The sequence below is a fragment of the Colletotrichum abscissum genome (genome assembly GCF_030869225.1).
Source record: "Colletotrichum abscissum strain IMI 504890 chromosome Unknown Scaffold_44.1, whole genome shotgun sequence".
Lineage (NCBI taxonomy): Eukaryota > Fungi > Ascomycota > Sordariomycetes > Glomerellales > Glomerellaceae > Colletotrichum > Colletotrichum abscissum.
In genome coordinates this window covers 213168-238472 of record NW_026850365.1, presented here as the reverse complement: position 1 = coordinate 238472, position 25305 = coordinate 213168, and the positions used below count along the sequence as shown (strand labels likewise).

Below are 25305 nucleotides of genomic sequence, written 5' to 3'. Positions count from 1 at the left end.
TGCGGCCTTTCTTTTTGGTGATTATTAACAACATCGTGACTTCGGTCTATTCCCGTTGGCGAGAATTCAAATGCAAGCACAACCCGTATCTGTGGGCGCTACCAGAGTCCAGCCAAGACGCCGTTCAGGAACCAACATGTGTCATCCCAGATATGCCATACTAGCAGCGGTGAAGCTCAAGCTGGTGGTGCTAGCTTGAAGCTGAATCCGTCACCTTGAGAGACATGTGGACGCACATTCTCTCCTCACGCTCGTGACGCTGTATTGCCCGATCGTGTCAAACTCGGTGAAGACATATCAGCGACAGGCACACAGATAATGACTTGGGCTTTGCAACCCCATGCTTGTGTTCCGTAAGTGCCTCTCAACATCATGGTGAAGTCTCGAGTCGCAACATCTCGACGACGATCCTTGGCCACCACCACATGGGTTGCCCCTCATCGCCAGAATCACCACACCCGCGATCCGCTTAGACCCAGCTCCAAGCAGACGGAAATCCGACGACCTGCCTCCTTCGGCCACCGTCGGGTCGTGGATCCCGCTCCTGTGCCCACTGAACAGACGCAGCTAAGGTTGTCTTGCATGCTTATTCCCCCACATCAAACGTGAGCCGTCCGATAGCATGGCGCGACGCTGCGACGCTACGAAGAGAATGTGCGCCTTTCGAACATATTTTTTTTCGCGCCTTACTGAATCCGCTACGCCAATCCAGCTCTTGTTCGACCTGTCCCTGGGTGGGAAGCGATGCCTCGACGCCGGATTCGGACCTTGTCTCTCACGATGTTAGATACTCAAGGAAGACTTCTCATTCCGCTTCAGTCCATGTATTGTCTTCAAACAAGGTCCAATGCCCAGGGCAACAACTATGAACATTCCTGACTGCATGCCACAACACCAAAGCATCTTGAGGCCTGAGTAGTGAGCCCGTAGCCAGAGACCTAATGCTTCACCCTCGCGATACCCTCATTAACTGCCGTCTGCATCACTCAGCAGCAATGCCGAGTGGCTGGCCGCAAAAGCAACGCCGGCGCGTTGGCTCAATGCGAGGGACCCAACACGGCCAGACACACACATGTGAGGCGTCGTTCCATCCGTCCACCGTCATCGCAGTCATGCCATCCCTCTCAGGCTTTCTGATCCCCTCATCCAACGAAGACCCTAAGAGCTCCCATGGGTCGACTTACCCACCCATTCCGCCGCCCAGTCGCCGTACCGTCCACCGATTGCGCTAGAGCAGGTGAGCAGCTCCCAAAGAGGCACAGAGGATCGCCCGCTCGCGTACATGTCAACCACTCGCGAGCCGCCGCACAAGGAGGCGATGGAGGGGGGATGATGGAGGGGGGATGATGGAGGGGCATCTTATCCCGAACCAGAGAGCTTTGTCTCTCTCGTTTTTTAAGTGGAGTTTTGGACAGCCACCCTGAAAGTCGACAGATGCCTCGCTACCCGTCTCGCGGGACATGTTCCAATCTGCTCCGAAGCTATTTTGTGGCTAACTGATCTCTTCACCTTGCCACTGAGCTTCCCCTCACCTTGAATATATCAGGGGCATTTTATTCATGTACGCTCGACAGTTCTCAAAGGTGACAGCGTTGTAGCCTCTCGCGATTGCTTGAATCCAGATTTGCTCCTTTACCCCACCCCAGCCAAAATGAAGGGATTGACAACTGCCGCGCTCGCGGTAGCAGCCGCCACCACGGCGCTCGCGCAACAATGCGCCGATATCATTACCCCCAGCTACAATGCTCCTCAGGTCGCCGCTGGCTGGCAAGCACAGCTCGTCGCCAATGGCTTCAAGAAGCCTCGCACAATTCACGTTGACAGCGAGGGTGCTCTGCTCGTCCTGGACGCCGCTGTTGGTGTTTACCGCGTCACATTCAAGGACAATGGCGGTACATGTCTGACGTTGACCGAGAGCAAGCTACTTGTGAACAACACAAAAGTGAGGCTTCACTTCCTTGAATCCCCGGAGGCGATAATAGTGCTAACATGTCATCCTCCAGCTCACACACGGCATGGCTTTCTCAGAAGATGGCAAGACCCTGTACGCCTCCTCCGTCTCCCAAGTCCTCGCCTGGGCTTACGACGCAAAGGCCGGCACCGTCAACGCCGAACCCGCTGTCGTCATCAACAACATGGCCAACAACGACCAGACCACGCGCACCTTGGTCATGTCCAAGGCCTCTAGCAACTGGCTTGTCGTGTCCCGCGGCGTCGACGAGAACTTTGACATTGACGCCCTCGATGCCAACAGCGGTCACGCTCAAGTCAAGGCCTTTGACCTGAGCAAGTCCGGCAACAACCCCTTCGACTTCAACACGGATGGCAAGCTTCTTGGCTGGGGTATTCGCAATGCTGTCGCCGTTGCTGAGGACCCGGCTACGGGCAACGTCTGGGCGATGGACAACTCCATTGACGATATCACGCGCAACGGCGTCGACATCCACGCCAACAACCCCGGTGAGGAGCTCAACCTGCTCGGTACCATTGCGAACGAGACCGACGCCAGCAACTACGGTTACCCGCGGTGCTTTGCAGTCTGGGATACTAGCATCCCGCTCAATAGCTCTCTCAACGTCGGCGACCAGTTCTCCATGGAGCAGAACTCGACCATGAACGATACCCGCTGCCACAACGACTACGTCGCTCCCCTCCTGACCTTCCAGTCTCACTCGTCCCCCGTCTTCCTCAAGTTCAATGACGATGGCTCAAAGGCCTTCGTGTCGTTCCGCGGCAGCTGTAAGTGTCTCCACCCACCCGATCACAAGTCCATCAGAATTCTAACATAGCGCGCAGTCAACCGCCCTAACCCCGTCGGCTACGCCCTCACCGCAGTCGACTTCTCCAACGGCGAGCCCGTCGCCAAGAGCGACTCGACCGACGCTCTCAAGAACATCATGTACAACAAGGATCTCAGCACCTGCCCCGACCAGTGCTTCCGCCCCGTCGGTCTCGCCTGGGACTCCAAGAACCGCTTGTTCATGACCTCCGATTCAACGGGCGAGATCTACATCCTGCAGCAGACTGACGCTACGCCGACGTCGACGACTCCTGGCACCATTGTCACTGGTACCGCGACCTCGACGGCCAAGCCTGATGCTGCAAGTGGCTTTGCGCCTTCCCTTGGTCTTGGATTTGCTGCGCTGTTGGCGGCGACGTTCTTCTCTTTCTAGACTGATGCAGAGATGAAAATGGCGATTGGGAAGTGAAGTTCTTTGAAACTACGATGAAAGGTGGACTACATCCACCAAAGTTTGAATGATTCCCGGCGAGGCGGTGTCACGATACATGAATATACCTAGCAGATTTCGATTGATGAAGACGTGCAAAACACACCCAGAGTGAGTCCAGCCTGCGTCTATGGCTTCTGATAGGTTTTCCTCGCCAAGGCCCTTCTCACAAATGCACTGACTTGAGGACTTGATGATTGAGAAAGGCGTTTTGTCCGTTCTCTATGAGTACGCTCTGTAGTATTGAGCTAATCCCCCCTATCGTCCTCTCCACCATGAATTCCTTCTGTTTCTTTCGAGCTATGCAGTCCAACTCCTCTGCTCTCGGACACCGTGTTCGAAACGTTGAGTAGTAGGCTCGCCGACCATGAGAGAGCGCCTCGGCTCAGATATTGCTTGATGTCCAAACCTCCAAACCTCAGACGACTCTTTGAACACTCCCTTTCGCTTCCTTCATCCCCTCACTCCCGTACTTGCTGCTCTTCGGTCTCTTCCCAAATCCACATCGATACCCTCACCTCCGTAACCCCTTCCCTTCGACCCTTCACCATCATCCATATCCATGCCCTCAAACCTGTGTCTCCCATTGTTCGAGCACTCCCCACGTCCATGTCGATACCCTCACCCCCGCAACTTCAATTTGGGAATGTCATCAGGGTTGCGGCGGCCCTCAGCCTAGCCAATAACCACCAGACTCCAAGCGATGACGAAGACTTCAAGTATTCCGAGGATGATGTCGATGGTGAGATTGACGGCTTGTAGTGAAATAACCATCGACATCATCCTGGGACAGGCTCCTCCTATTGAGAATGTTTTCGAACATCAGCTCAAAAGATGATGCTTGCCTGACTCCAGCAGAAGACCATTCCGTCCCATATCCTCCTTTCTACGTGAGTGATCTTGGCACGCTTCTTGGAATCCTCTTGGCTGGGTCATATGTCTTAGCGCGTTTCTTGTTTGAAGAAGTGAGAAATCGACGCCATGTTTGTTGCATCGGACTGGGTACAAAGGACAGGGTTGTAGAGCATGTTCTTGCAATCGTGATTTCCGGGATAGCCCTTGCAACGGTATACGTTGCGGTACTTGGACCGGCTTTGTCTGCGCTGGTAGTACTTGAACTTGCAGCGGCGGTGGTCCTTCCTGCTGCCTGTCTGCGCCCGAGTTCTTCCTTGGAGGTCCTCGTCGTCGAATCTGCCAATCGTCGACGAGACACTTGCAGATTTCCCAAATCGCTCCCTTGATGCCCTCGGGTGTGCCTTGGACCTCAACGATGCGCTCAGTTGACTGGGGCAACATCTCCTTCTGTGCGAGATGATCGCACAGAAGGAGCAGGAGACCATGAAGATGCCCAATCTTCAAAACCTCGCGAGAGGTGTCCGGCGCCCCCCTTCATTCGAGCAATTTTTCGAACAAATTTTCGAACAACTTTCCGAGCAATGTTTCGGAGTCGAATTCATCAGGTCTCCCAGACGGCACCCTTGATGCCCTCGGGAGTGCCCTGAACACTCCTAAAGGATCAAGAGTCCACCGGGAGAATCCTGATGTGCTTAATCTTGAGACCTGACGAGAAGCGTTCCAGCGCTCTCTTCCATTCGAGCAGTCATTTCGAGCATAACTCTCCCACACTGCACCCTTGATGCCCTCGGGGGCTCCTTTCCCCTCCCCAATGCATAGACGAGTATACAGAAGGGGCATCTCCTTCTGGGCGACTATGCGAACGCCCGACACAATCCGGGATGCTCCCCCAGTAGCAAATGGAGGCTTCCAGCACTCCTGTTCGACTTATTCGAGCAGTGACGCCGCCAACATTCGAAAGTCGAAGAAAAACAAAGCGTCCAGCGCCGTGAAATGCCGCCCGCCTGCGGGGGTTGTTGAAAGCAAAGTTGAAAATTGCCTTGAAGCAGGCTTTCGAACAAGCTTTCGAGCAGGGTTGTCGAAGCAGGGAATTCTGCGAGACCCCAAACGCCCCCCAAACATCGCCTTCCGGAAAACGCGGGGGGTAGTTGCAGCCAGCATTGCCCCGAGGGTTGGTTTTGATGTCGCTGATTCGAAATAACCGCGAGCGGTAATAGGCCCGGGGTGGGCTTGCTGAGCGTGGTGGGCGATCATTGTGATAGTGTCAGTGACTTGGGCGTGTGCGAGAAATGTCCTTATCGTCAGCCGTGAGACCGTAGTTGTTCATGATCTCTTTCATGTTCGCCGTGCTTGACAGTGTAAAATATCCACATGGCGGCGTGGCCAGTGGCGGGCCCATAGGCGAGAGGAGGAGTAGCGTTTGTAACTCCGTCTTGAAAAACTAAGGCCATTGCTGTTGTTGTTGACCTGTTCAGTTTCTGGGAGGACTGTCGGGCCCAAGCACTGGTCGGCCGGACCGTTTGGGGGCATCCCCTCGAAACTCGTGTGGAAGTTGATACTCTGCTCGGCGCCCGTGAAAGCAAATGAGCTAGGGTCCCTAAGGTGAGCGTCAAGATCATCGAGGTCAGGGAGATCTTCGAGGTCAGGGAGATCTTGAAGATAACCACCGACAACCTGGTCGTTCGAGAAGAGAAGGTAAGCTGAAATATCCCTGACGGGCGAAGTGAAGACGCGATGTTGTTTTCCGGATCGTCCCTCGGGCGGAAACCTCTTGATGATCTCCAGCTTTCTCTTGATGGCGTATCTTGAGCCAAAAGTCTCGCCCGGAAGCTGGGCTAGGTATAGCTCTTCGAACAATGGAAGAGCGCGCATCTTGGATTGTTCTGGTATTCGAGCAAGCCAGGACCGGCCCTCTTAGAGGAAGTACATGATAATGGCCCGTCTGGGGGAAGTTGCCGGTGTAGCTGGTGGAAATACCCTCAGAATGGTTTTCTGAGGGCTCGAGAACGCCAGTCCCTGTTCAACTTTGGAACAGGATTCCGAGTCACCCGCTCAGGGTTCTTGGAGCATATTCGAACAAGTCTAATATTCTTCTCTGTGGGCTTGAATAGGGCTGCGTTGCCTCGAACGGGCGGTCCGCCATCGGCGGGAGTGTTGCTCGATGTGTTGTCAAGTGAATTGCTTCCGCAGTAAATAATGCCGTCACCTCGGTCGACGTCGATGTCGCTGTACTTGTCTGCCATGATGATTGAAGGCGCTGGGCCATGATTAATGCCATCGACTCCCGGAAGGGAACGTCAACTTCGGTTAGGGGGTCTTTTGGGCAGGATCTCGAATTGCCCATTGAGGTTTCTTGAAGCATTTTCGAACAAGTCTCTGCATTACCCCGAACGGGCGGTCCGCCATCGGCGGGAGTGTTGCTCGAGGTGTTGTCAAGTGAATTGCTTCCGCAGTAGACAATATCGTCACCTCGGTCGACGTCGATATCGCTGTACTTATCTGCCATAATGATGGAAATGACAGGTCCCGGTTCGCCATTCGGCCCTCTCATGTACGAGATTCCCGCGTTGGACTCGCCGTGTCCGCCGTACCACATCGCAGACAGCTGACTGAGGTTTTTTGGCGGACACGGAGACTCCAACGCCGGTATGAGGGACCGTGACGCACGCGGGGTGGTCGTGGTCTCCCACGTCACCCCAAATGCGAGGCCAGGGTAGCAAGCCCCGACCTCGTTGATGCCACGTCGGTTGTTCGATGGCTTCAGGCATGCCTGGGACGCTAAGAAGTGCCGAAAGGCTGCTCAGAGCTGGAGCCGCTGGTGGAAACATAGACTTATTCGAGCAGTTGGGTTCAACTTGGCATCTTCTGGCTTGAAACAAGCTGTGTCTTGAGAAGACAAACCAATAGAGAGAGCAGAGGCTCTATTGTCCTCATGCTCTTTTGAGAGGTCTGGCAAAGGCTATTGTTAGCAAACATTCATGCCACCAATAAGAAGAATGATCAGAGAGAGACGGGACAGCCAGCTCGTTCTCAGACAAGTAATGTTCTGCTTGAATGTGTAGTTAACATACCTGATTTTGAACAAACACATTCCAAGCCTTTTCTTATGGGCCATGATTCGAGCAAGCCTTTGGAGACTGCAATTTCGCAAGAGCGATTGTAACCTCAATGGCAGCGCATGCCTTGGTAGTGGTCAGGCGACATGTCGAGATGGCGATGTCCGTCGGAAGTTGCATTCGGACGGGACTGAGATAATCCTAGAGATGCGACGATACGTCCGAAGATGCGACGAAGGCATCGTCGTATCTCTCGTCGTATCTCTTCAGACGGTGAACGTCATCCGATTTTGGTATCTAGAACACGATGAGTTAGCCAAGAATTCCAGTAAGAATGTGAAGTCGTAGAGTAGGGCTAGAATGGTGTGCATTTGAGAGCTGGGATTCATGCTAGAGCAGAAAATGTAAATACCTTTGTAGTGTGACTGGTGGACTTAAGCAGGTGAACCTTGGGTCACTGAGGCAAAGAGCGATGAGTAAAGAGACTTGTTGAATAGGTATTTCGAAAGCAATGAAGCATGAATTGGACGAAAAGCGATGAGCAAGAGAAGCGACGAACTGCGAAGAGACGAATTGCGAAGAGACGAAGTGTGAAGAGACGAAGTATGAACAAACGAAGTGTGAACAGACGAAGTCCGACGGGACGAAGTATGAAACGATGAAGTATGAAGCGACGAAGTGCGAAAGGAGGAAATATGAAGGGAGGAAATGTGGGAAAAAGAAGTATGAAGCGACGAATGTGAAAAGCTGAAGTGCGACGGGACGAGGTGTGTAGAGGGAAAGTATGAAAGGACTGAGTGTGAAAGGACGAAGAGAGAAAGACGAAGTGTGAAGAGACGAAGATTGTAGGGACGAAGGAGAGGCGGCTTTGTGCCGAAAGATCGGGGAGATGAGTACTTGCCTGGTGGGAAGGTGAGGTCAAGGGGAGAAAATTGGCAGGCTTCACACCGCCTTCTAGACAGACTTTTCAAGCAGCAAGAGCGATCAATTCTTTGGGCTCTAATTCTGAGGGAAGGAAGAGTAAGTATGGGACATGATGAGAAGAGGGTGCTGGACCGATATTGGACAGTGATCGCGTAGACGGGGGCATTCCTCGAGAATCCGTTGGCGAACGACGGGTTCCAGGTCGCCTAGATTTGGGGATATATTCGCACTTACCTGAGCTGCTGGTATTGGAGGGACCGCTTGAAGTCGTCGATGAGAGAGAAGAGTTGAAGATGCCGTGGCGCCAAGCCGGAAGTGAAGTAAGGATCCGAAGGGCGACGCGAGTGACGCGTTCCCGCAAGCTTGCCTCACTGGATAAGGCCCGCAGTCGTCATGAAAAGAATCTTTGAGGGAAGATGCGTGGAAATTCGAGCATTGTGAGATTTCGATATGGCGAATCGTCCAGGAAAGCTGTGATTGAAGCGATGAGGCTATTGGGTTGGTGGTGCTTTGATCGTGGGAAGAGGAGTGTGACGAGGATGGGCCGCGTTGGTTGTTGAATTGATAGTGAAAGGAAATAATATTGGAAAGGAAAGGATTGGAAATTGTGTGTGGTAGGAAAGTGGGAAGGTAGTAGGGTAGAGTGGGAGAGGATGAGGTTGGTAGATGGAGGCTGCAAAATTTGGTTGCCATGGAGAAATAAATCCCCCGGTGTTCATGAGCCTCATTTTTTCTCTGCCTATTCGGAAAGAAGGAGCAACCGGGTCAGGTGATCAAAGAGGGAAAAAAAAAAGATATGACGCAGGGTCGCAAGAAACCTGGAAAAGTTTGGTATAAACAAGAATACTTACGCGAGTATCTCGAGGTGAGTGGTGATACACCTCAGTCCGGTCGGTTCGAGTGCCGTATATGGACCGTCTCAGGTAGAGGACCCATACGAAAGATTTCAAACTCTGCTCCTTGCGCACCCATCAATGTCATTTGATGAGGCGGTCATGCCGGATCGAGTGGTTGGTTCTTTGGAGAGAGAACATCGACAGCTCTTGGCCTTCATGAGATTCCACGGAACAAAGGCGGTGTTCATAGCCAAGCCTGAAAATGCCGAAACCCGCTCCAACGAGCCTTCTCTGCTGGCAATGACGGTAAGTCTTGGTGATTTTTCTTCTCCTGTTCCCTGGAAAAACAACATGCTGAGAAAGACGATGTGCAGAGCAGTTATTCACATGTTTGTTACGAACCGTGAACGACCGCCTTTGAGGCATTCTGCAACCTATCAGAACCTCGATCACCTACTCAGAAGGCCAGGCCCCATATACATTAGAGATCAGTACAATAATCAGTGGTTCTTTCTATCATCATGTTTCCTCAGCCCCCAAATCGCACTTTCCCAGGCTCCAATTGGGGGAGAAGACATCACGAGCTTCACCACCTCCCCCTTTGAGATCTGAGCAGTTTCCTTTCAGACACCGTCCACGTTCACCGCCCACTGCATGCTGACATTAAAACAAGTAAAGATGATAGAAATCATAGCGACCGTTCTAACCTTGCCCTTCATACAGTGGTTTGACTACGGCCTCGTTACTAGGCTTGAAATAGCCTGGTATCCCAATGTCTACTCTTTGAACTTCCTCCTCTCGCTATCTCGCACTCATATATCACACAACGGCCTCGCTATAGGAGACAGTCAATTGCAACAGTATTCGAATTTCGACCTGCTTCCCATTCACATCCCCCTACGACACAGTCTCATTCGCAATCGTCCCTCACGAGTAGCGAAAATGAAGCTCATGACCGGCATCATGACTGCAATTATTGCCTTCTTTGCAACAACCTCCTTCGCTGAATCTGAAGGTGGCTTCATGGAACCCTGCAAGAAAGTCAGTCTCAAGGAAGCATTTTATAAACCATGTAAAGAATGTCCGAGACGCGCCTTCTACAAAGTTTTGGCCGGGTGCACCGCATTGGACGGCAAGCCGTATGATAACGAGCTAAATCTAAACTTATGCCTCGTCAACGACCATGGAAAAATACAATGGAGGAGACGGTTAGAATGCACGCAGCCTCCCCTGAATTCTTCCCGCTAATCTTCTTCGTTTCACTCCAGAGGCGGTTTTGATAAGTCATGCGAAAAGTGTTCACTTGGTAAAGCCAACAAGAAAAAGGTCGAGATGACGTGCTATTGCGCCGATGGAGTCAATAAAGAATTGCGGATGAACATCATTGACCTTAGTAAGTTTTGAACTAGTCAAAAGAAAAACTCTGTGGAAATAGCTGACATAGTATCTTACAGATAAACGTATTGAATTGAGAGGAAATACGATTTGGTGCGGTGAAGAGATGGGAATCGCAAGTACCCTGAAATGATTGTTAACTTTACTTTGTAAAGCAATCTCCTTTCGCGCGCATCTGCGCTGGAGATTCCGAGTAATGGGTGATAAGCATATCAGGACGTTCGTCATGGCGGAACTGACTCGAGCCGTCTTCCTTGTGACGATTGGGCTGGCATTGAGGCAGGAATGGTCAACCAAGTCCGAGTTTCGAAACTCGAGTTCGGATAACGTCAGGCACTTTCCTCGGTGTCTGACCATTCGAAGACGCCGGCCGCTTAAGTTCTTCTTCCTGTATTCCCACAAATATTTATCTCTCTCCCTCCACATTGTCTTTCTTATACTCAAGTTACATGCACTTTCAATACCTCCACTGGGCTCTCTTACATAATGCCTTGCGCCTGACGCTTCTGCTGTCTACATGGCGTGTTTTATACATTGCAGCATGGCATGCGTACTAGTTGCCGTCCACAGAAGGCAGCCTTCAAGTCAATTTTATTATCAAAATCACTGACATAAATCTGCGCGATTGGGGGACTCCCAGACTCACATCAGCGGAAGACTCACACCAGCACTAATGACTGTCAGCAGATCTACATGTCTCGTTGTGTGTATGTATGGGCATGGAAAGCTATTCAGTTGAACGCTTGTGGACAAGAACGGCATCACTTCAAACTCGCCAGATTCCCATAAAGTACTCTGTACATTAGTGAAGCATGTCAATCTTATCGGACTTTGGGTTAATTCACTGGCATCGGGACGGAAAGTCTTGTTCAAGACAAAGAAGATGTATTTAAAGAGCCAAGTGGCTGAAACCTCGGTGAAGAGGGAGAAGGTTTTGGTATCTGAGAGGTAAAGAAAAGGTCGTTCGTCGTACTTCCCAACCAGTCATGTGGTTGAGGGGATATTGTCCGTGACATCGTGTTTCATTGCATTGTTTTTTTTGTCGTAAGTTTCGTTTCGTTATAGTCATGTCGTTCCTGTCGTAGATAGTTTGTTGTGTGACGGCTCATCTCTTTGAGCAGTCGGGCTCGGGACTTGCTTAGTGTGTAATATCATGGTACACCAAGCACACCCCGACGTGAGGGTTTAAGTGTGTCGGAGATCGTAGGTTCGAATCCAACACGGGTGAAGTAGTTCATCTCGTGTCGGCGGTTTGAGTGTTGGGCAAACCGCCATCGAGGTTATTTGGTTCGGATGTTCTGCAGGTGCATGTGCAGACTGGCGAAGCTGATGGGGAGCTCGATGAGGGAGCTCTTCATGCTGGGAGTGTTACACGAGGCAGGAATCTCGACTCGGAAAGCCTCGAAGCTGGATTGGGCGCCTGGGAAAGGAGTGTCAGTCTGTGGATCCAAGAACACATGGGATGTTGAGATGGAGCATACCCATGCCGTGCAAGCTGGTCGCCGCGAGCTTCTCGACGTGCGAGCGCTCTGCTTGAGTCTCAGCAACGTCGGTGCTGTTGTCGAAGCCGGCAGAAAAGGTGTGTTCCGGGGCCGAGGCGAGATCGGCGGGGCAGCCGGTGACAGCAGCACCGTGCTCCCCGGCCGAGACGCCGAGGATCAGTGCCAGAAGCACTGACAGCAGCCCCAACAGCCTTTGCCACGAAGGCGAGGCCTGAGCCATGTTGAATGATTGTTTTGGTGGTGTATCGAGGTGGACCTCGAAAGAGGATATCTTCCAAGAAAGAAACTCAGACAAGAGATGCGGCCACTGGCCAGTCTTTAATAGACAATAGACTGCCATCGTGAGGCGAACAACTGAGCACCCGGGCAACGGACGCCGAGCCGGGGCGCGTAAGAGGCGGTGGGCGTTGAGTAGGCCAGCCACTCGGTTTCCGTGGTTTTTTTCACCATCCCCTGCGATTCACAGGAACATCATCGGCGCACAAGACTCTTTCGTTGAAGAACGAGCGGAATGGGTTTAGCACAACTGAGCTGGCCATGCATCTGTGGGCTAGAAGTTTGGCGGTAAGAACTCGCGTGGTTCGTCCAAAGACTCGATCGGGAGTTTTGCGCCATGGTTCGTTTGTTGAGGATCCGCTGCGAGCACGTTGCGACGAACCGGATCTTTCAAAAGACGACAAACCCTTGACTGGCATGTCGGGGGAGTGATTGGGTCGAACGGTCGCGAACGGGGCTGGGTGCGTATTCGACCGGGAAGCAAGCCCACACCGCAAGACTGCGAAGGAAGAAACTCCACATGATGGTGGATTATTGAACCAGGATTATCACATGGGTGTCAGCGGCCGGGCCTGTTCGTGCCCAACCCTTTCTTCCATTCAAACAATGAGGCGATCCTGCCGGTGTTCCTCGGCGGTCGTGGCCCGTTGGCCGGAGAAGGTCCCGGCCGAGTCGGAGGAGAACCTTTGAGATGTCTCGGCCTAACGGCCTGAGGCGAAGAAAAGGAGCACCGAGATGCTGGCCTCAGGTGTGTCGTGTTGTGGAGGGAAACCGAGATTGCAGAGCGGATATCAGATGATCTGATAAGATGCCATCTACCAATCATAATATGCGCCCAGATCTTGTCCTACCACATCGGCATGGGAACCCTGTTTTAAAAGTTGGATCTGACTGAAGAGCATACCTCTATAGAATAGAAATGTAAGCAGTGAGTTTGTTGATGTAAGATGTCTTCTGAGCTGTTCAGTTGCCTCGGATTATGTTCATCGTCGGGGAAGTGAACTGGATTTCCAACAGCAACTTACCTTATTTAACTTACTGCAAACTGGTGTTTCGTCTGTGCCTCTTGCCGTAGAACGATGACATTGCAGAGATCTGCTCGAAACTTTGCCCATCGCAACGCAACCATCCTTGATCCCCCACTTCAACCCGCGCCGATGCGACCTGAGCACCTCGGCACTCTCGGCCGCCAGAACATGATTCGCCCCTCGGCTGAAGGCATCCAGCCAAGAACATCTAGCTGCGAGTTATCGATCCACCAAGAGGATTCCCGGGAGAGGTTGCGTATGCAAACAATCTGCTCGCTCGGGATGCTGCAGTGGTAAATACTAGATAGATGGAGCGCAGCGCGTATTCTCTACCGCGCAGCCTTCTTGCTAGTTATTGCCTCGTCATTATTGATCGAGTTCATCTGCCACCTTTCGCATCTAGTCACCATTGTCGTCAATATGAAACTCGTCACAGCTGTCGCGCTCTTGGCCTCCACTGCCACGGCTTTGGAATGGCTCCCCATCGTGCCCCTTCACGCACGTCAGGTCACCAGCGGAGCCAAGTACGAGTGCCACGAGAACTGCGGTATGTGATTCGATGTGCTCCATACGCCGGATCGAACAGACTCATAACAATATCTAGGCTACGCCATCCTTGGAGCAGCTGAGGACGGCTACTGCACCAACTCCACTTGGACGGACTACTTCGAGGGATGCCTTCAGTGTGCGAATACCTTTGACATCTGGCAATACTACGGAGACGGTGTCACAGAAGCCGCGGACGGATGTAACCTTGACGCGACGCCTGTCACTGCTTCCAACAGCACGACCAACACGACTACCACGGCAGGGACATCCGGCACCGCTGGTGCATCTTCCACAGCATCTGCCACCGGCTCGAGCTCGGTAGGTTATTGGTCTGGGGCAACCATGGATTACGGTCAAGATCTCTAACACGAGTCTAGTCTGCTACTTCGAGCACCGATGCCAGCGCTGCCAACAGCAATCAGCCTGCCACTATCGCATTTGCGTTGGCTGCTGTTATGGCAGCAACTCAACTCCTGTGACGAGACTGGAGCATGAGGTACTATTAGATGAGAAGATGAGGCAAGTGTAATACAAGTGGTCTGCCACCGCCATACATGATTTAGGTAGCTGGCAATGTGCCACAGAAGAAACATCGTGAGCCTGTAAATGGCTCGCGGACGGATATAGGGGTACATTAAAATGTTGTGTGAGGTTACAGACATTCCTATGTAGTCAGTCGTACAGGGTAAGTGAATGGAAACCAATGCTCTGAAAGGTACTTTTAGACTTTGGTTGAGAACTCAAGAAGCTAAATACGCACTGTACCTTCCTGGATCTGTGATCAACCCTTGTTTGACTGCTTCGCTTCGCGGACGTCGTTACTATTAGTTTACCATGTTCGTAGGAAAGGACGGAACAGCAAATAAATACGGTTGAAGAATGAAAAGCGCATCCCAATTTCATCACCTAAGGTAGTTGGAACATCCGAATTGTAACTTCCGGGGACTGAATTTATCTTCGAATTAGCCAAAGCAGTTTATGTGAACATATCTCTAAGTTAGCAATCACAGCAAATTCATGGCCCAGAAGTTTGAAAAAGACGGATGCTCTTATTTGATAAGTTTACAAAAAGCAAACGCCTATGCAATGTACCAGCCAGCTACTCCAAGTGGCTTTTGTATTTATACAATGAAAGCTCCACGTGGAGTAGTAAGAAAAGAAACACATCTTCCATCACTAGAAATCGTCCAAACACGCTCCAGATAAAGCCGTTTGCTGAACCAAGTGGTCCAAGTCAAACCCATAAGCCGAATTTGTCATCGTCGAAGTTGTTTTTGTCGCTTAAGCGGAGGTGGGCTCAGCGGAGGGAGCGCCGGAGGGAGCATCGCCACCGAAGCCGGGGAAGTTGCCGCCGAAGCCGCCGGAGGGCTGAGCAGCACCGGGGACCTGGGTAGGGCGAACACCGGAGGGGAGAGCACCGGTGCCGTGGTTCTTGCCCTTGCCCTTGCCCTTACCCTTGCCGGTAGGGCGAGCGCCGCCGGACTGGGTGCCGGTGGGGAAGGGGGTCTCAACAGCCTGGGCGCCGAAGCCAGCAGCCTCCTCGGAGGAGCCGCGGGTGCGGGTCAGGAAGCCAGAGTGACCACCGAAGCCGGGGAAGTTGCCGCCAAAGCCGCCGGAGGGCTGAGCAGCGCCGGGAACCTGGGTAGGGCGGGCACCGCCGAAGCCAGTGGGGAAGCCACCGGAGGGGAAGCCGGGGAAGCCACCGCCGAAGCCGCCGGAGGGCTTAGCGGCGCCGGGGACCTGAGTAGGGAAGCCGGAGGGGAGGTCGGTAGGGAAGCCAGTGGGGAACTCGGCCTCCTGGTCCTGAGCGAAAGCGCCAGCCGAGAAGGCGGCAAGGATGGTAGCGGCGATAACGTTGGCCTTCATTTTGTCTGAGTTATGAGATTGACTGAGAGGTTGTTTTGTGAGGTGGGAAAGGTTGGTAATGAATGTGGTTCGAAGGAACGAATGAAAGGCTTGGTATCAAGAACGGAAAAAGAAGACTAGCTTCAATGTGTTTGGAATGAAAGTGATGAAGATGGAGTGGGATGGAGAGCAAAAAGAAGACTGGTCTTGGAAGGAGAAAAGCTGCATCTTATATCGATCTCGACGTCTGGGATCCCGGTTGCCATCCGCCACCGATTTGGCTCATGGTTTGCCAGGATGGCGTCAACTTGGTCGAGCAACATGGTGAACTGTTGCGCCATCGGACGACACAGATCGACAAGGGGAGCCGACCCAGCCCGGCGGGATGTGGGCGTTTAGCAGAGCAAGAACCATGTTTGGCGACTTTGGCCCCGGACGAGTTGCCACTATTCGGTAGTTGTCTGCGGCTCAAGGTCCAGCTTGGATAGAAGGGTGGCCCGACTTTCCCGCTTTCGATCAAGACAGAACAGTGGTGAGAAGCATGGGCGCCATATTGCTGTCAATTTCCAACGGGTGGGTTCTCAGGGGTAACAGGAGTTTGGCAACTGTTGGCCTAGCTTTCCGCGGCGGGATCAGGAGGATGGATGCCGCGTGGGTGGGTGGATGGTGCAGATGGATGGGTGGATGCGCGCAGCTCAGCGAGTCAACAGTGCTGATACCAACAACTTGCTCGAGCCTCGAGGGTTCTAGACCAGACCAAGGAACAACAGATCTTCTCCAGGATGGGAACATGACTGGAGTGTGTGTGGGAGGCTCTGAGTGGTTGGCTTTCGATGTTCAACCCATCACGGCCGTGTGTTTCAAGGAAGACGGGTCCAGGGTCCCCACTGCTCCCTTATTTTCCGACCATGGGGCGTTTGCTGTAAATGAGGGACGTCGTCGTCTTCGTTTCACCTTTACATTTTAGGGCGAGGGGAACGGTGCCGTTGTTCCTAGTTCATGGGTTTTCACTTGTTTTTTTTTTAACGGGGATGCAGAGTCCAGAGAGGTGATGGGACGCTGCTTAGTCTCCCTGTCTACCGGGGGCGGACCATGTCTTAGTTACGCGTCATCAGATGGCAGCACGTCGCGCTTAAATGAGGCCAGGGGACATGCCTGCACAGGGACCAGCCTTAACAAAACAATTCTGGGCGGCAACGTGGGATGGAAACTCCTGGGCCTCAGGAGAGTCGCGGCGTTAGGGAACACTCGACTAACTGCAAAGAACGCTTTCGGGAAGTCATGTCCGCATTATTGGCGAATTGCCTTGCCCTGCTTCAACGGCTTGTGACATTGATCGGTGAGACGCCTCCGAGATTGCTTCTCTTTTCGTCTGTTGTTGAGCCACATCACCAAATAACCAATTAACCATAACTTCATCCACCTAGGCCCGGAAGTCCGGCTTCGGGAACGTAAGAGCGCTTAAAGCCAAATTGTTTCCACGTCATTGCGTTCAATTTTCCGCTTATCATGGGCAGAGAATAAGACGCGGCCACCAGCCCTGAATTTCGTACCGTGCTTTCTGTGACAACGAGCCTTGCCAAGACTTGTGGACCATGTCAAAATATTCTACTCGAAATTCGCCATCCAATATGGATGAATGGAGATCCATCGTACAAGTCCGAAGCATGAACATGCAGAAAGAATACCACCAAAATTAGTTCAATACTCTGAGCTTGTTTCTATCTTATCACAAATCATAGCTGATCCAGTTCAGTCTGTCTGACTTTTATGTAGCCATGGTCAGCACATCGGATTTCGTAGCAGCTTGACGAAGAACCAAGAACTCCGCCCCTGAAGGATGCATCTTTGTCAGCGGCAACGGGCGGGACGCAGTATCCTCAGCTCGCAAACAACTCGTCCGTGCTTGTTTGACACAGAGAGTTGGCGTCAACAATAGCCGGGTCAAGTGGAGTTGGCAGGGGAGGGTTGGGATGCCTTCGCCTCTTCAGGACAGACCTGCGGGGGGTCCCCTGGTCTTGGACCGAAGTTGGAATTGGAACTTGGTATTGGCCCAGCGAGTTTGCTTCTTTCGTCTGATCCAATGTCTCGCCTTTGTTCATCGCTCTTTCTGTAAAACTGCTTCCAAGAAAACTTCTACGCTGCCCCCCGTATACTTGCATTCTTCCATTTATGCCGAAACCGACAACCTCGGAACTCCAACTTTGGCTCCCTCAACCACAAGAGGTAATCAGAACGGACCTCTCAGGACGTCTAGAACCTCCTTGGCAATCCACGAGTGGGTATGAGTTGTAGGACTGCACGACGTCAGAATGAGAGCTTAAGGCTGGGTAAACGGCAAGTCGGCTCGGAAAAGAAACGAAAAGAAGAGCCCAGTCACAACTCACTGGTATTCGTCCCAGTATACCCGCCTATCTGGGTCTCCGCAGATCGTCACGTTCGACGTCTCGCCATATGCACCTTCGAGGCAACTGCCGTACTTTCCCAGTGGGTCAAATCCGTACGCCCGAGGAGAAGCATAGTACTCAAAGTCGTCGAAGAGCGGCCGAAGATCAAGGTTGACGGCTCCCGTCTTTGACCTGTCGAGTAGTTCTCCCAGCTGGTCTGTGAAAGTTCGCAACTGGTTTTTTGCCAGATTGTCTTCCAAGTAGAAGCCATACGGAAGTCTGGAGATATCGGGCGGCGTTAGAGTCAAGAGTCTTGCACTTGGGTACGCATCGCGGAGCTGTGCTTCGGCTTGACGAAGAATTTGATACGACTGCGAAGCACTGATGTTGGCGTTGAACAGGACATCGTTGGCACCAGCAAACAGGATCAGCAGTGGGCTTTCCATTGCTATCGAATCGGACGCTTCGAAGGCTCCTCCTTGAGGATTTATCTTCGCCAAGAACGAGACGACTTGATCAATAACAGAAGGTACAGCGATATCACCCTTTGCGCCTGTGTAGCCCTGGATAAGGGCATTCGAAGTCGTTGCACCTCCTACCGCATAGTCGTAAAGGGGCAATGAGAGGTTAGCTGCTACATATTCTGCCCAGACGATGCCGTTCGAAAAGCGACCCTTGTAGCTGAATTGGCTGTTACATGAATTGAACTAGAACAGATATAGCGGAAAGGGGTTCACTGACTATTTGTCTGTAGGCCAGGCATTATTCGATACTCGAGCAGCCCCGTTCCCTGCAACTCGCATCCCGTCAGCTATGTCATCCTGAACGCAAGCCCGTCGAATTACCACCGATCGCTTACCGTTGTCGCTGAAAGAGTCACCGAATACTACAATGCTAGAGATGGAAGAGGCTTTGACCTCACGTGGCAACTGCGTTGACGGCAGAACTGCAGCGTAAGCCGTTGCGAGGAACGCAATCCAAACTCCATGACTGAGCATTGTCATGTAGGCCGCTATATGATTTCAGTTCTTTATCTGGATGTTGGTCAAGCTTCCAGTCGTCTTGATGTACGAATCTTTGGAGCAATGGAGATTCATCGAGAGTTTGCATGTTCACAGAAGAATAAATGCGACATCAAGGTTCACCCAAAGAAAATATCGACCTCAAAGTTTGTCCCGGATTGCCGGATCAATCGAGGCATTGGACGTACGCGTTCATCATGTTATGACGCGAACTTGGTTGGTAGCGTCCCAGGCTCAAGCGTCAAAGAGCATTAATAATGCAGCTTAGATGTACCAGTCCAGCCTACGAGACTGGTATCGCACTAATGCACATAAGCTTACGGCTCGAAAGTAAGCACTTGAGGTGATCTGCTTCACGAGAGAGCTAGTCACAGTTATGCTTGAAGCTCCAGAACCGGGACCAACTGGAATGCAATGTTTCTAAGATTCCCCAACTCTGCACGGGTGCAGCAATACAGCACTCTTTGGCTCAAAATGAGCGTCCAGGTCTGAGACCACGCTTGTGCTTCCGAGATTCGAAAGCAGTTCTTTTCGGGTTTTCAAGATCTTACATTCGGAGATCTTCTCCGCATTCCCCGTCTCCTGAGTCCCGCAAAGCACACCGCCGGCTCGACTCACCTCTACACATTGCATGATGAAATCGAGAGTACTCCATTTCGCTTGGCGACTGGCAAGATATTAGTTACCACAACACTATTGCTCTAGTATTTGTAGTCTCACCCTTTCTTCCCAAAATTTTCTGCCGGACTGCCGCGTTGTACTTGTGAACCCACAAGAGGTCCAGCAACATGCTGGAAAGAAAAAACCCCATGCAAGCTGTCCACATCAACGTGGGGTGCACACAGCGGGACACCAAATCCCCATGGAACTAGATGAGGAGCCCATTTTCGGGAATTTAGGGAATGAGAGCCCAACATCTTTGGAATGAATTCCTGGGGTCGAAATTTGAGTACGTCCAAGGGCAGACTCTCGATGCGTCCAGAATGTAGCCAAAGTGACTAGAGTCTAGGAACTCGTCTCTCACTCTTGAGATTTCAATGTTCATTGGTGTAAAAAGAAAGCCGGCTTCGCTGGTGCGCTTGTGACAACTGGATCCTATCACAAATTGCCTCATACCTTGCAGCACCCTTTGCGCCAGTTTTCAAGCTCAACCCGCGCCCGCTGGCCAGATTACAGGACCACTGCACCACGGGGTTCCGGCACATCAGAGCCGGTCCCTCCGGGTTGTGGGCGTCCGGGACCGGCCCGCGGATCCTCATTTCGGCCCCCAAACGTCCCCACGAGCGACAAAAGCCCTATTCCACCCACAAACACAACATAGTCTCGCATCTTGCCCTGGACCTCATCGATAACAAGCTCAGTTCGAGTTCAACCGCCCTGATGGTCTAGCGGTATGATTCTCCCTTAGGGTCTTCACGACACGTCTGGGAGAGGTCCCAGGTTCGAATCCTGGTTAGGGCCCAATTCTTTTGCATTTCGAGGCAACAAGCTGCGGATCACCTCTCTTTTGCCTCGGAGCACTTCCGTACACGTCGATTGCTCTTGGAGAAGATTATTTGATACAATTTTTTCTATACTAGCTCTTATCTGTTGATATTTGTTGACCCAAGCCAAAGCGGTTTTCACATTCTCTTCCCCAACATGGGTTTGCTCGACTCTACTTCCTCGTAATTTGAGGATACACTACTTCAAACCACTCGCATAGCACCTCAACGTCTTCACTGAAATCCTTTGAATCCTCGCTGCGCTCGAAATATCGTTTGTGCCCGTCTCTCCATTCTTGATAATTCCCCTCTCCCTCCGCAAGCGCGAATTCCTCCCTTACATCCCGAAACTTGCATCTCTCAAACGACGTTGTCTTGATGATAGCCCTTGGTTCTCCTTTGCCGTCAAGTATAATGGAAAGGTCACCAACTCCCCAATGAAGCGTTTCAGGGATTGGCCAGGTTGTTGTAGATGTTTTCTTGCCCTGAAGCAGAAGATCCAGGAGCTCGTCTTTCAAGGCCGGATTGTCGCCGAAAGCTGTCACATCCTTGGGTGGCGAAAGAGGAATATTGAGCTCAGCGGAGACTTTGGCCATGAAGGTGGCAATATGTGGGCTTGAAGGGTCGATCTCCGACATTGTGGTTGTGTTCTGGCGATAATTTCCAATTGCCTGTGGGTGCTTCTTGCTTATGATTGGCAGTCATTTGGGGACAAAGGTGAGTTTATCAAGAAAAGATTACCCCACTTAATGAATCTAGTCTTTGGTCTCTTGAACCATAACTATTCTTTAGTAAGTATCTCGATTTAGAGAAGTGTCTTTGCCTCCTTCTTAAAGGTGTATTGGTGGCGCTGCTCAGATCGCGCTCTATGTGTTGAGTCTCATCGGGTTAGTTGTGTTTGCCGCATGACTCACCCCGAAATAGTATGAAGACACCTGGCGACATTTCCAGCCACAGAATGGGCTGAGCTGAATGACAGTGCAACGAAATATGGGCCGAGAAAGATATACAGGGTCTCCCATAACATGAAAGTTTGTATCAATTAAGGCCTCGTTGATGAAGTAGGTAAGATGTGTTCACCTGGGAACAAGCGACGATGTAGTTAATGCGGCAAGTGAAAGAAACAACGAGTTTCGTTGTACGCCGAGTAATTGTAATCACGTCAAGATACTTGTCACGTCAAGGCTGCTGTGGTACCCAGAAAGTTTTCCGAGAACACCACTCGAAGTTGAGGTACTCAGAGCCACCTCGCGATGATCAAATGATGTGCGACACCAACACCAATACGGATATGCGAGCACATATCACTTATCCGCTGTCGATCGTTACACCGTTACACTACATATACCAAAGAACCAAATTCAACCAACCGACCAACGGCGCAGTTACGATAAGTCAGGTTACCCTCGGAAGCCCTGCACAACCCTTGCTCGCAGATCCAGAAGCCGCCAGATCCCCGCCCAAAGTTCCCACAAAGCACCCGCAACGAACGGCTTTCTCGACCCGTTTCTGCAAAACCAAGCCTGAAGAATGGAGAATCCCGATGCAGAGTCCCGCGGGGGCATGCACATATGAAGAAGGCGGCCGACTCTACGTCAGTCTTGTTCCTCGGCCTGCGATACCACCGTTGGTTTGAGAGGGGTATTTGATCGTGGAACCAATGATGGCCCTGCCTTTTGTCATTTTACGACCGCGGCATATGTCAATCCTTGACGGGTCCTCCCGTTATACTTATGTATAAGAGAAGCGGTGGTTCGGCACTCTTGTCGCTAGAGAGAGCTACGAAGGTGACTTGAGAGAGAACCCGCAGATTCTGCCGGAACATCAGAGAGGAGACCGCTCAAATGGGCTTTTTCGCAGCTTCGGGGGTCGACAGCCCCATGGCAATGCTGTTCCGCCTCTTGGGTCTGGCCGCAGCACTTGGCATCGGCTACGTTTTGGCTCGAATGGTCCAAGAGCGATTGAGGTTTCGCAAGCTTCAGAGACAAGGAGTCGTGAGTTTTCAAGCACAATTGGGAAACCAGGCTTCTAACACGACATAGCCAATGATGCCTCACTCGCTTCTATTTGGCCACTTGCGCCTACTCATGAAGCTCACCTCGCACTTACCCAAAGACGTACACTTCAACTACTATGCTCAAGCCATCGTCGACAACTGGGAAACGCTCTTCCCCGGCCGGACATCGTGTCCCTCAGCAGTCTATGCCGACATGTGGCCTATGGGTCCTCCGCTAGTTTTCACTGTGCACCCGGAAGCAGCAGGCCACTACATGTTCGACGCCAGCGTGCCGCGTAGTGACTGGACCAAGAAGGCATTGGCCCCGATCACGGAAGCAATGGACCTCGCATGTTTGGTAGGCGAGCCGTGGAAGACGTGGCGCGCGAGGTTCAACCCCAGTTTCAGTAACAAAAACGTTCTCGGCCTTGTTCCCGGAATGTTGGAGGATGTCGAGGTGTTCGCCGATATTATGCGGGAAAAAGCTGGCGTCGACGGCTCTTGGGGTGATGTGTTTCCGCTCGTGGAGACCACGACCAACTTGACCATGGATGTCATCGGCCGAGCGGTGCTTGATATCGAGCTTCATGAGCAGACAAACGGACCTAGCAGATTCAGAAGTGCTCTCATGGACCAGATTTCTAGGGTGATTCTCCACCTTAACATTGTCACCATGTGGAAGTGGTACAGCCCGTGGCGGCTGGCTGCTATCAAAGAGAACAGGGAGACAATGTACAGCGAGCTACTGCCATCGATCGAGCGTTCCCTCAAAGGAACAAAGAAGAAAGAGGGGCTGAAGACCATCATCGATTTGGCGCTGAAGCCCATGTCTGGTGTGGTCAATGTCGACCGGTTATTTTTAGAGACAGTCGTCTCCCAGCTCAAGATCTTCATGTTTGCCGGTTACGATACGACGGCCACGGCCCTTTGCTGGGCGATACACTGCATCGCCAAGAATCCCGAAGTTGGCCAAAAGCTACGGGCTGAACACGACGAAGTCTTGGGCAAAGACCCCGCAGATGCAACCGCCAAGATCAGAGAGTCGCCGCACTTGCTCAACTCCCTCCTCTACACAGGCGGAGTTATCAAGGAAGCACTGCGCTTGTTCCCCGGTCCTCCTGTCATTCGAGACGGACAATCGCATTATCGCATCACCGACAGCATCACAGGAGAGCAGTATCCCACCGGCGGATTCCTCATATGGGACGGGTTACGTTCGCAGTCTCGCAACGAGGAATTATGGCCGAGAGGCAACGAGGTGGTGCCAGAGCGATGGATGACGACAGACCCGGAAGATCCATTGCACCCAAAGAAGCACGGATGGAGGACCTTTGGACTCGGAAGCCGTGCCTGTATTGGCCAAGAGCTAGCCGTAGTTGAAATGAAGTTGGTCCTGGTCTCCCTCGCGCGCAACTTTGAGATTGACTGCGCCTGGGATGAGTGGGATGCCCTCAAGTAAGTTCCCAAAACCGCATACCTCAAGAACTCGTTCAATCATGGGGACCTAAATGCTGACTCTTTGCGCAGCGGGAATCCCACAAACCCCAAAATGCTTGTGGAGGGAGACCGGTGCTACCAGACTGAAAAGGGCACACCGCAGATTTCTGACGGGATGCCGGTTCACGTCAAGCTGCGACAGAGGTCTGACTGAGTGTTTCGAGGTGTGTTGACAACTTGACAGAAGTGACGTGCGGGGGAAACAGTTCGGGGAGGTCGGACATCGGTGTCATTGCAACCCCGCCTTATACGCCATGGTGAAGCCGCGCGGGGAGAGTCTCGGCCAGGTCGAGGACTCAACGTTTGCCCGGCTCCAGCGGAGCCTCAAAGGTTAGCAAGCGACGGAGCGAAGAACATCGGACGGAGAGTCATATGTAGCATTGGCCGGATAAGTCGGAGTTGCGACGAGGACGTAGAAGCTGGAGGTCTGGTTCGTTGCTATCTTGCTGAGCGCTTTGGGAAGAGCTGGGAGTGTCGGACACGGCTTCGTGAGGCCGTCATCTACCAGAAGCCAGCTCGAGAATATGACTTGATGATTCAAAATATCTGTGTTCGATCAGATCCGACGGCAGCGTGTTCACTTGTCGTGCCGCTGCTCAATCGCCGGCGTCTTCAAGATCGGCCGGTATGCCAAATGCCTCCCGGGCCCGATCTCGGATGCCCACGAAGCTTCCCGCATTCTTGCGGGCCGTCTTCCCGTTCTTTTAGTTCGACCTAGGAGCGGTGCTGATGATGAGCACCGACATTACTTATCAGCACAGTTTCGTGTTCATCGAGAGGTGATTCGTTGGACTGTAGACGCGCTTGACTTCGAGTAGGCTCGGCATCAATAGGTTGAATGCCACTATCGGAAGGTTCCTCTTGCTCGGTAACGCGGTAATGCGTCTGGACTCTGTAATGACGGAATCATGTAATGAGACAAAGATGAAGGTGTCTTGTCATGTCATTGTTGAAGTTGAGATGACACTGAAGCGCAGGAAGAAGCGAGAGAGAACAACTTAGATAAGCAGACCTTATTTAGAGTCCACGGCGCCCGATTGGCCTGGTCGCATTTGCCCCGCAGAGAGTGGGCTTTTACTTGAGGGATTCGGGGCTTATTTTCAAAAGCGGCCGGCCGATCTTCTTTTGGTATGGTTGCGTGGATGGGAGTAGGTGGCTGATGGTGACACGAGCTGTGTGCAAGGGAGGGTGGTCACTGCGAACCTGGACACGAAGACACGCCGGGAAACTGTGTATTATGCTGCGTTTCTGGTCTCAGGCTCTCTTGTTCGCTTCTGAAACGAACACCGTCGAACGACAACGTCACGCTATGTGGCTCGGGATTCAGTTCCATGGCACATCACCTAGTCCGCCCACCTAGTCGACGCGACGGCGCGGGGACTATTCGTACGCAAGCTCACATTACTTGAGGAGGCTCGTTCCC

The 25305-nt window shown here is 52.1% G+C and overlaps 10 protein-coding genes across 10 annotated transcripts, besides 1 other annotated feature; 4 read left to right on the top strand and 6 right to left on the bottom strand.

Annotated features, from left to right (window-relative positions):
* Positions 1-1651: 1651 nt before the first annotated feature.
* On the top strand, positions 1652-3173 carry CABS01_13362 (glucose sorbosone dehydrogenase; the record flags this gene model as incomplete). Its single annotated transcript, XM_060546705.1, has 3 exons — positions 1652-1942; positions 2004-2739; positions 2797-3173. 3 exons carry the CDS (start codon positions 1652-1654, stop codon positions 3171-3173), a joined length of 1404 nt encoding a protein of 467 aa, XP_060395037.1.
* A 732-nt stretch (positions 3174-3905) lies between these two features.
* Positions 3906-4834, bottom strand: CABS01_13361 (KH domain-containing protein; the record flags this gene model as incomplete). The annotated part of the gene is made up of 4 exons (XM_060546704.1): positions 3906-4030; positions 4304-4617; positions 4688-4738; positions 4791-4834. 4 exons carry the CDS (start codon positions 4832-4834, stop codon positions 3906-3908), a joined length of 534 nt encoding a protein of 177 aa, XP_060395036.1.
* A 552-nt stretch (positions 4835-5386) lies between these two features.
* Positions 5387-7321, bottom strand: CABS01_13360 (YDG/SRA domain-containing protein; the record flags this gene model as incomplete). Its single annotated transcript, XM_060546703.1, has 6 exons — positions 5387-5526; positions 5603-5957; positions 6134-6342; positions 6471-6855; positions 6987-7034; positions 7250-7321. The coding sequence occupies 6 exons, from the start codon at positions 7319-7321 to the stop codon at positions 5387-5389; spliced, it is 1209 nt and encodes a 402-aa protein (XP_060395035.1).
* Positions 7322-7595: 274 nt separating this feature from the next.
* Positions 7596-7661: a sequence feature (Short protein (CABS01_13359, KAK1486142.1) was converted to a misc_feature.).
* A 2182-nt stretch (positions 7662-9843) lies between these two features.
* Positions 9844-10429, top strand: CABS01_13358 (uncharacterized protein; the record flags this gene model as incomplete). The annotated part of the gene is made up of 3 exons (XM_060546702.1): positions 9844-10109; positions 10170-10294; positions 10356-10429. The coding sequence occupies 3 exons, from the start codon at positions 9844-9846 to the stop codon at positions 10427-10429; spliced, it is 465 nt and encodes a 154-aa protein (XP_060395034.1).
* Positions 10430-11576: 1147 nt separating this feature from the next.
* Positions 11577-12018, bottom strand: CABS01_13357 (uncharacterized protein; the record flags this gene model as incomplete). Its single annotated transcript, XM_060546701.1, has 2 exons — positions 11577-11716; positions 11778-12018. 2 exons carry the CDS (start codon positions 12016-12018, stop codon positions 11577-11579), a joined length of 381 nt encoding a protein of 126 aa, XP_060395033.1.
* Positions 12019-13231: 1213 nt separating this feature from the next.
* CABS01_13356 (uncharacterized protein) lies at positions 13232-14130 on the top strand (the record flags this gene model as incomplete). Its single annotated transcript, XM_060546700.1, has 4 exons — positions 13232-13358; positions 13539-13649; positions 13707-13969; positions 14029-14130. The coding sequence occupies 4 exons, from the start codon at positions 13232-13234 to the stop codon at positions 14128-14130; spliced, it is 603 nt and encodes a 200-aa protein (XP_060395032.1).
* Positions 14131-14932: 802 nt separating this feature from the next.
* CABS01_13355 (uncharacterized protein) lies at positions 14933-15517 on the bottom strand (the record flags this gene model as incomplete). Its single annotated transcript, XM_060546699.1, has 1 exon — positions 14933-15517. One exon carries the CDS (start codon positions 15515-15517, stop codon positions 14933-14935), a length of 585 nt encoding a protein of 194 aa, XP_060395031.1.
* Positions 15518-17726: 2209 nt separating this feature from the next.
* CABS01_13354 (GDSL-like Lipase/Acylhydrolase) lies at positions 17727-18881 on the bottom strand (the record flags this gene model as incomplete). The annotated part of the gene is made up of 4 exons (XM_060546698.1): positions 17727-17793; positions 17884-18564; positions 18625-18673; positions 18743-18881. The coding sequence occupies 4 exons, from the start codon at positions 18879-18881 to the stop codon at positions 17727-17729; spliced, it is 936 nt and encodes a 311-aa protein (XP_060395030.1).
* Positions 18882-20562: 1681 nt separating this feature from the next.
* CABS01_13353 (uncharacterized protein) lies at positions 20563-21027 on the bottom strand (the record flags this gene model as incomplete). Its single annotated transcript, XM_060546697.1, has 1 exon — positions 20563-21027. The coding sequence occupies one exon, from the start codon at positions 21025-21027 to the stop codon at positions 20563-20565; it is 465 nt and encodes a 154-aa protein (XP_060395029.1).
* A 1206-nt stretch (positions 21028-22233) lies between these two features.
* CABS01_13352 (cytochrome P450 4V3) lies at positions 22234-24036 on the top strand (the record flags this gene model as incomplete). The annotated part of the gene is made up of 3 exons (XM_060546696.1): positions 22234-22383; positions 22432-23840; positions 23913-24036. 3 exons carry the CDS (start codon positions 22234-22236, stop codon positions 24034-24036), a joined length of 1683 nt encoding a protein of 560 aa, XP_060395028.1.
* Positions 24037-25305: the final 1269 nt, after the last annotated feature.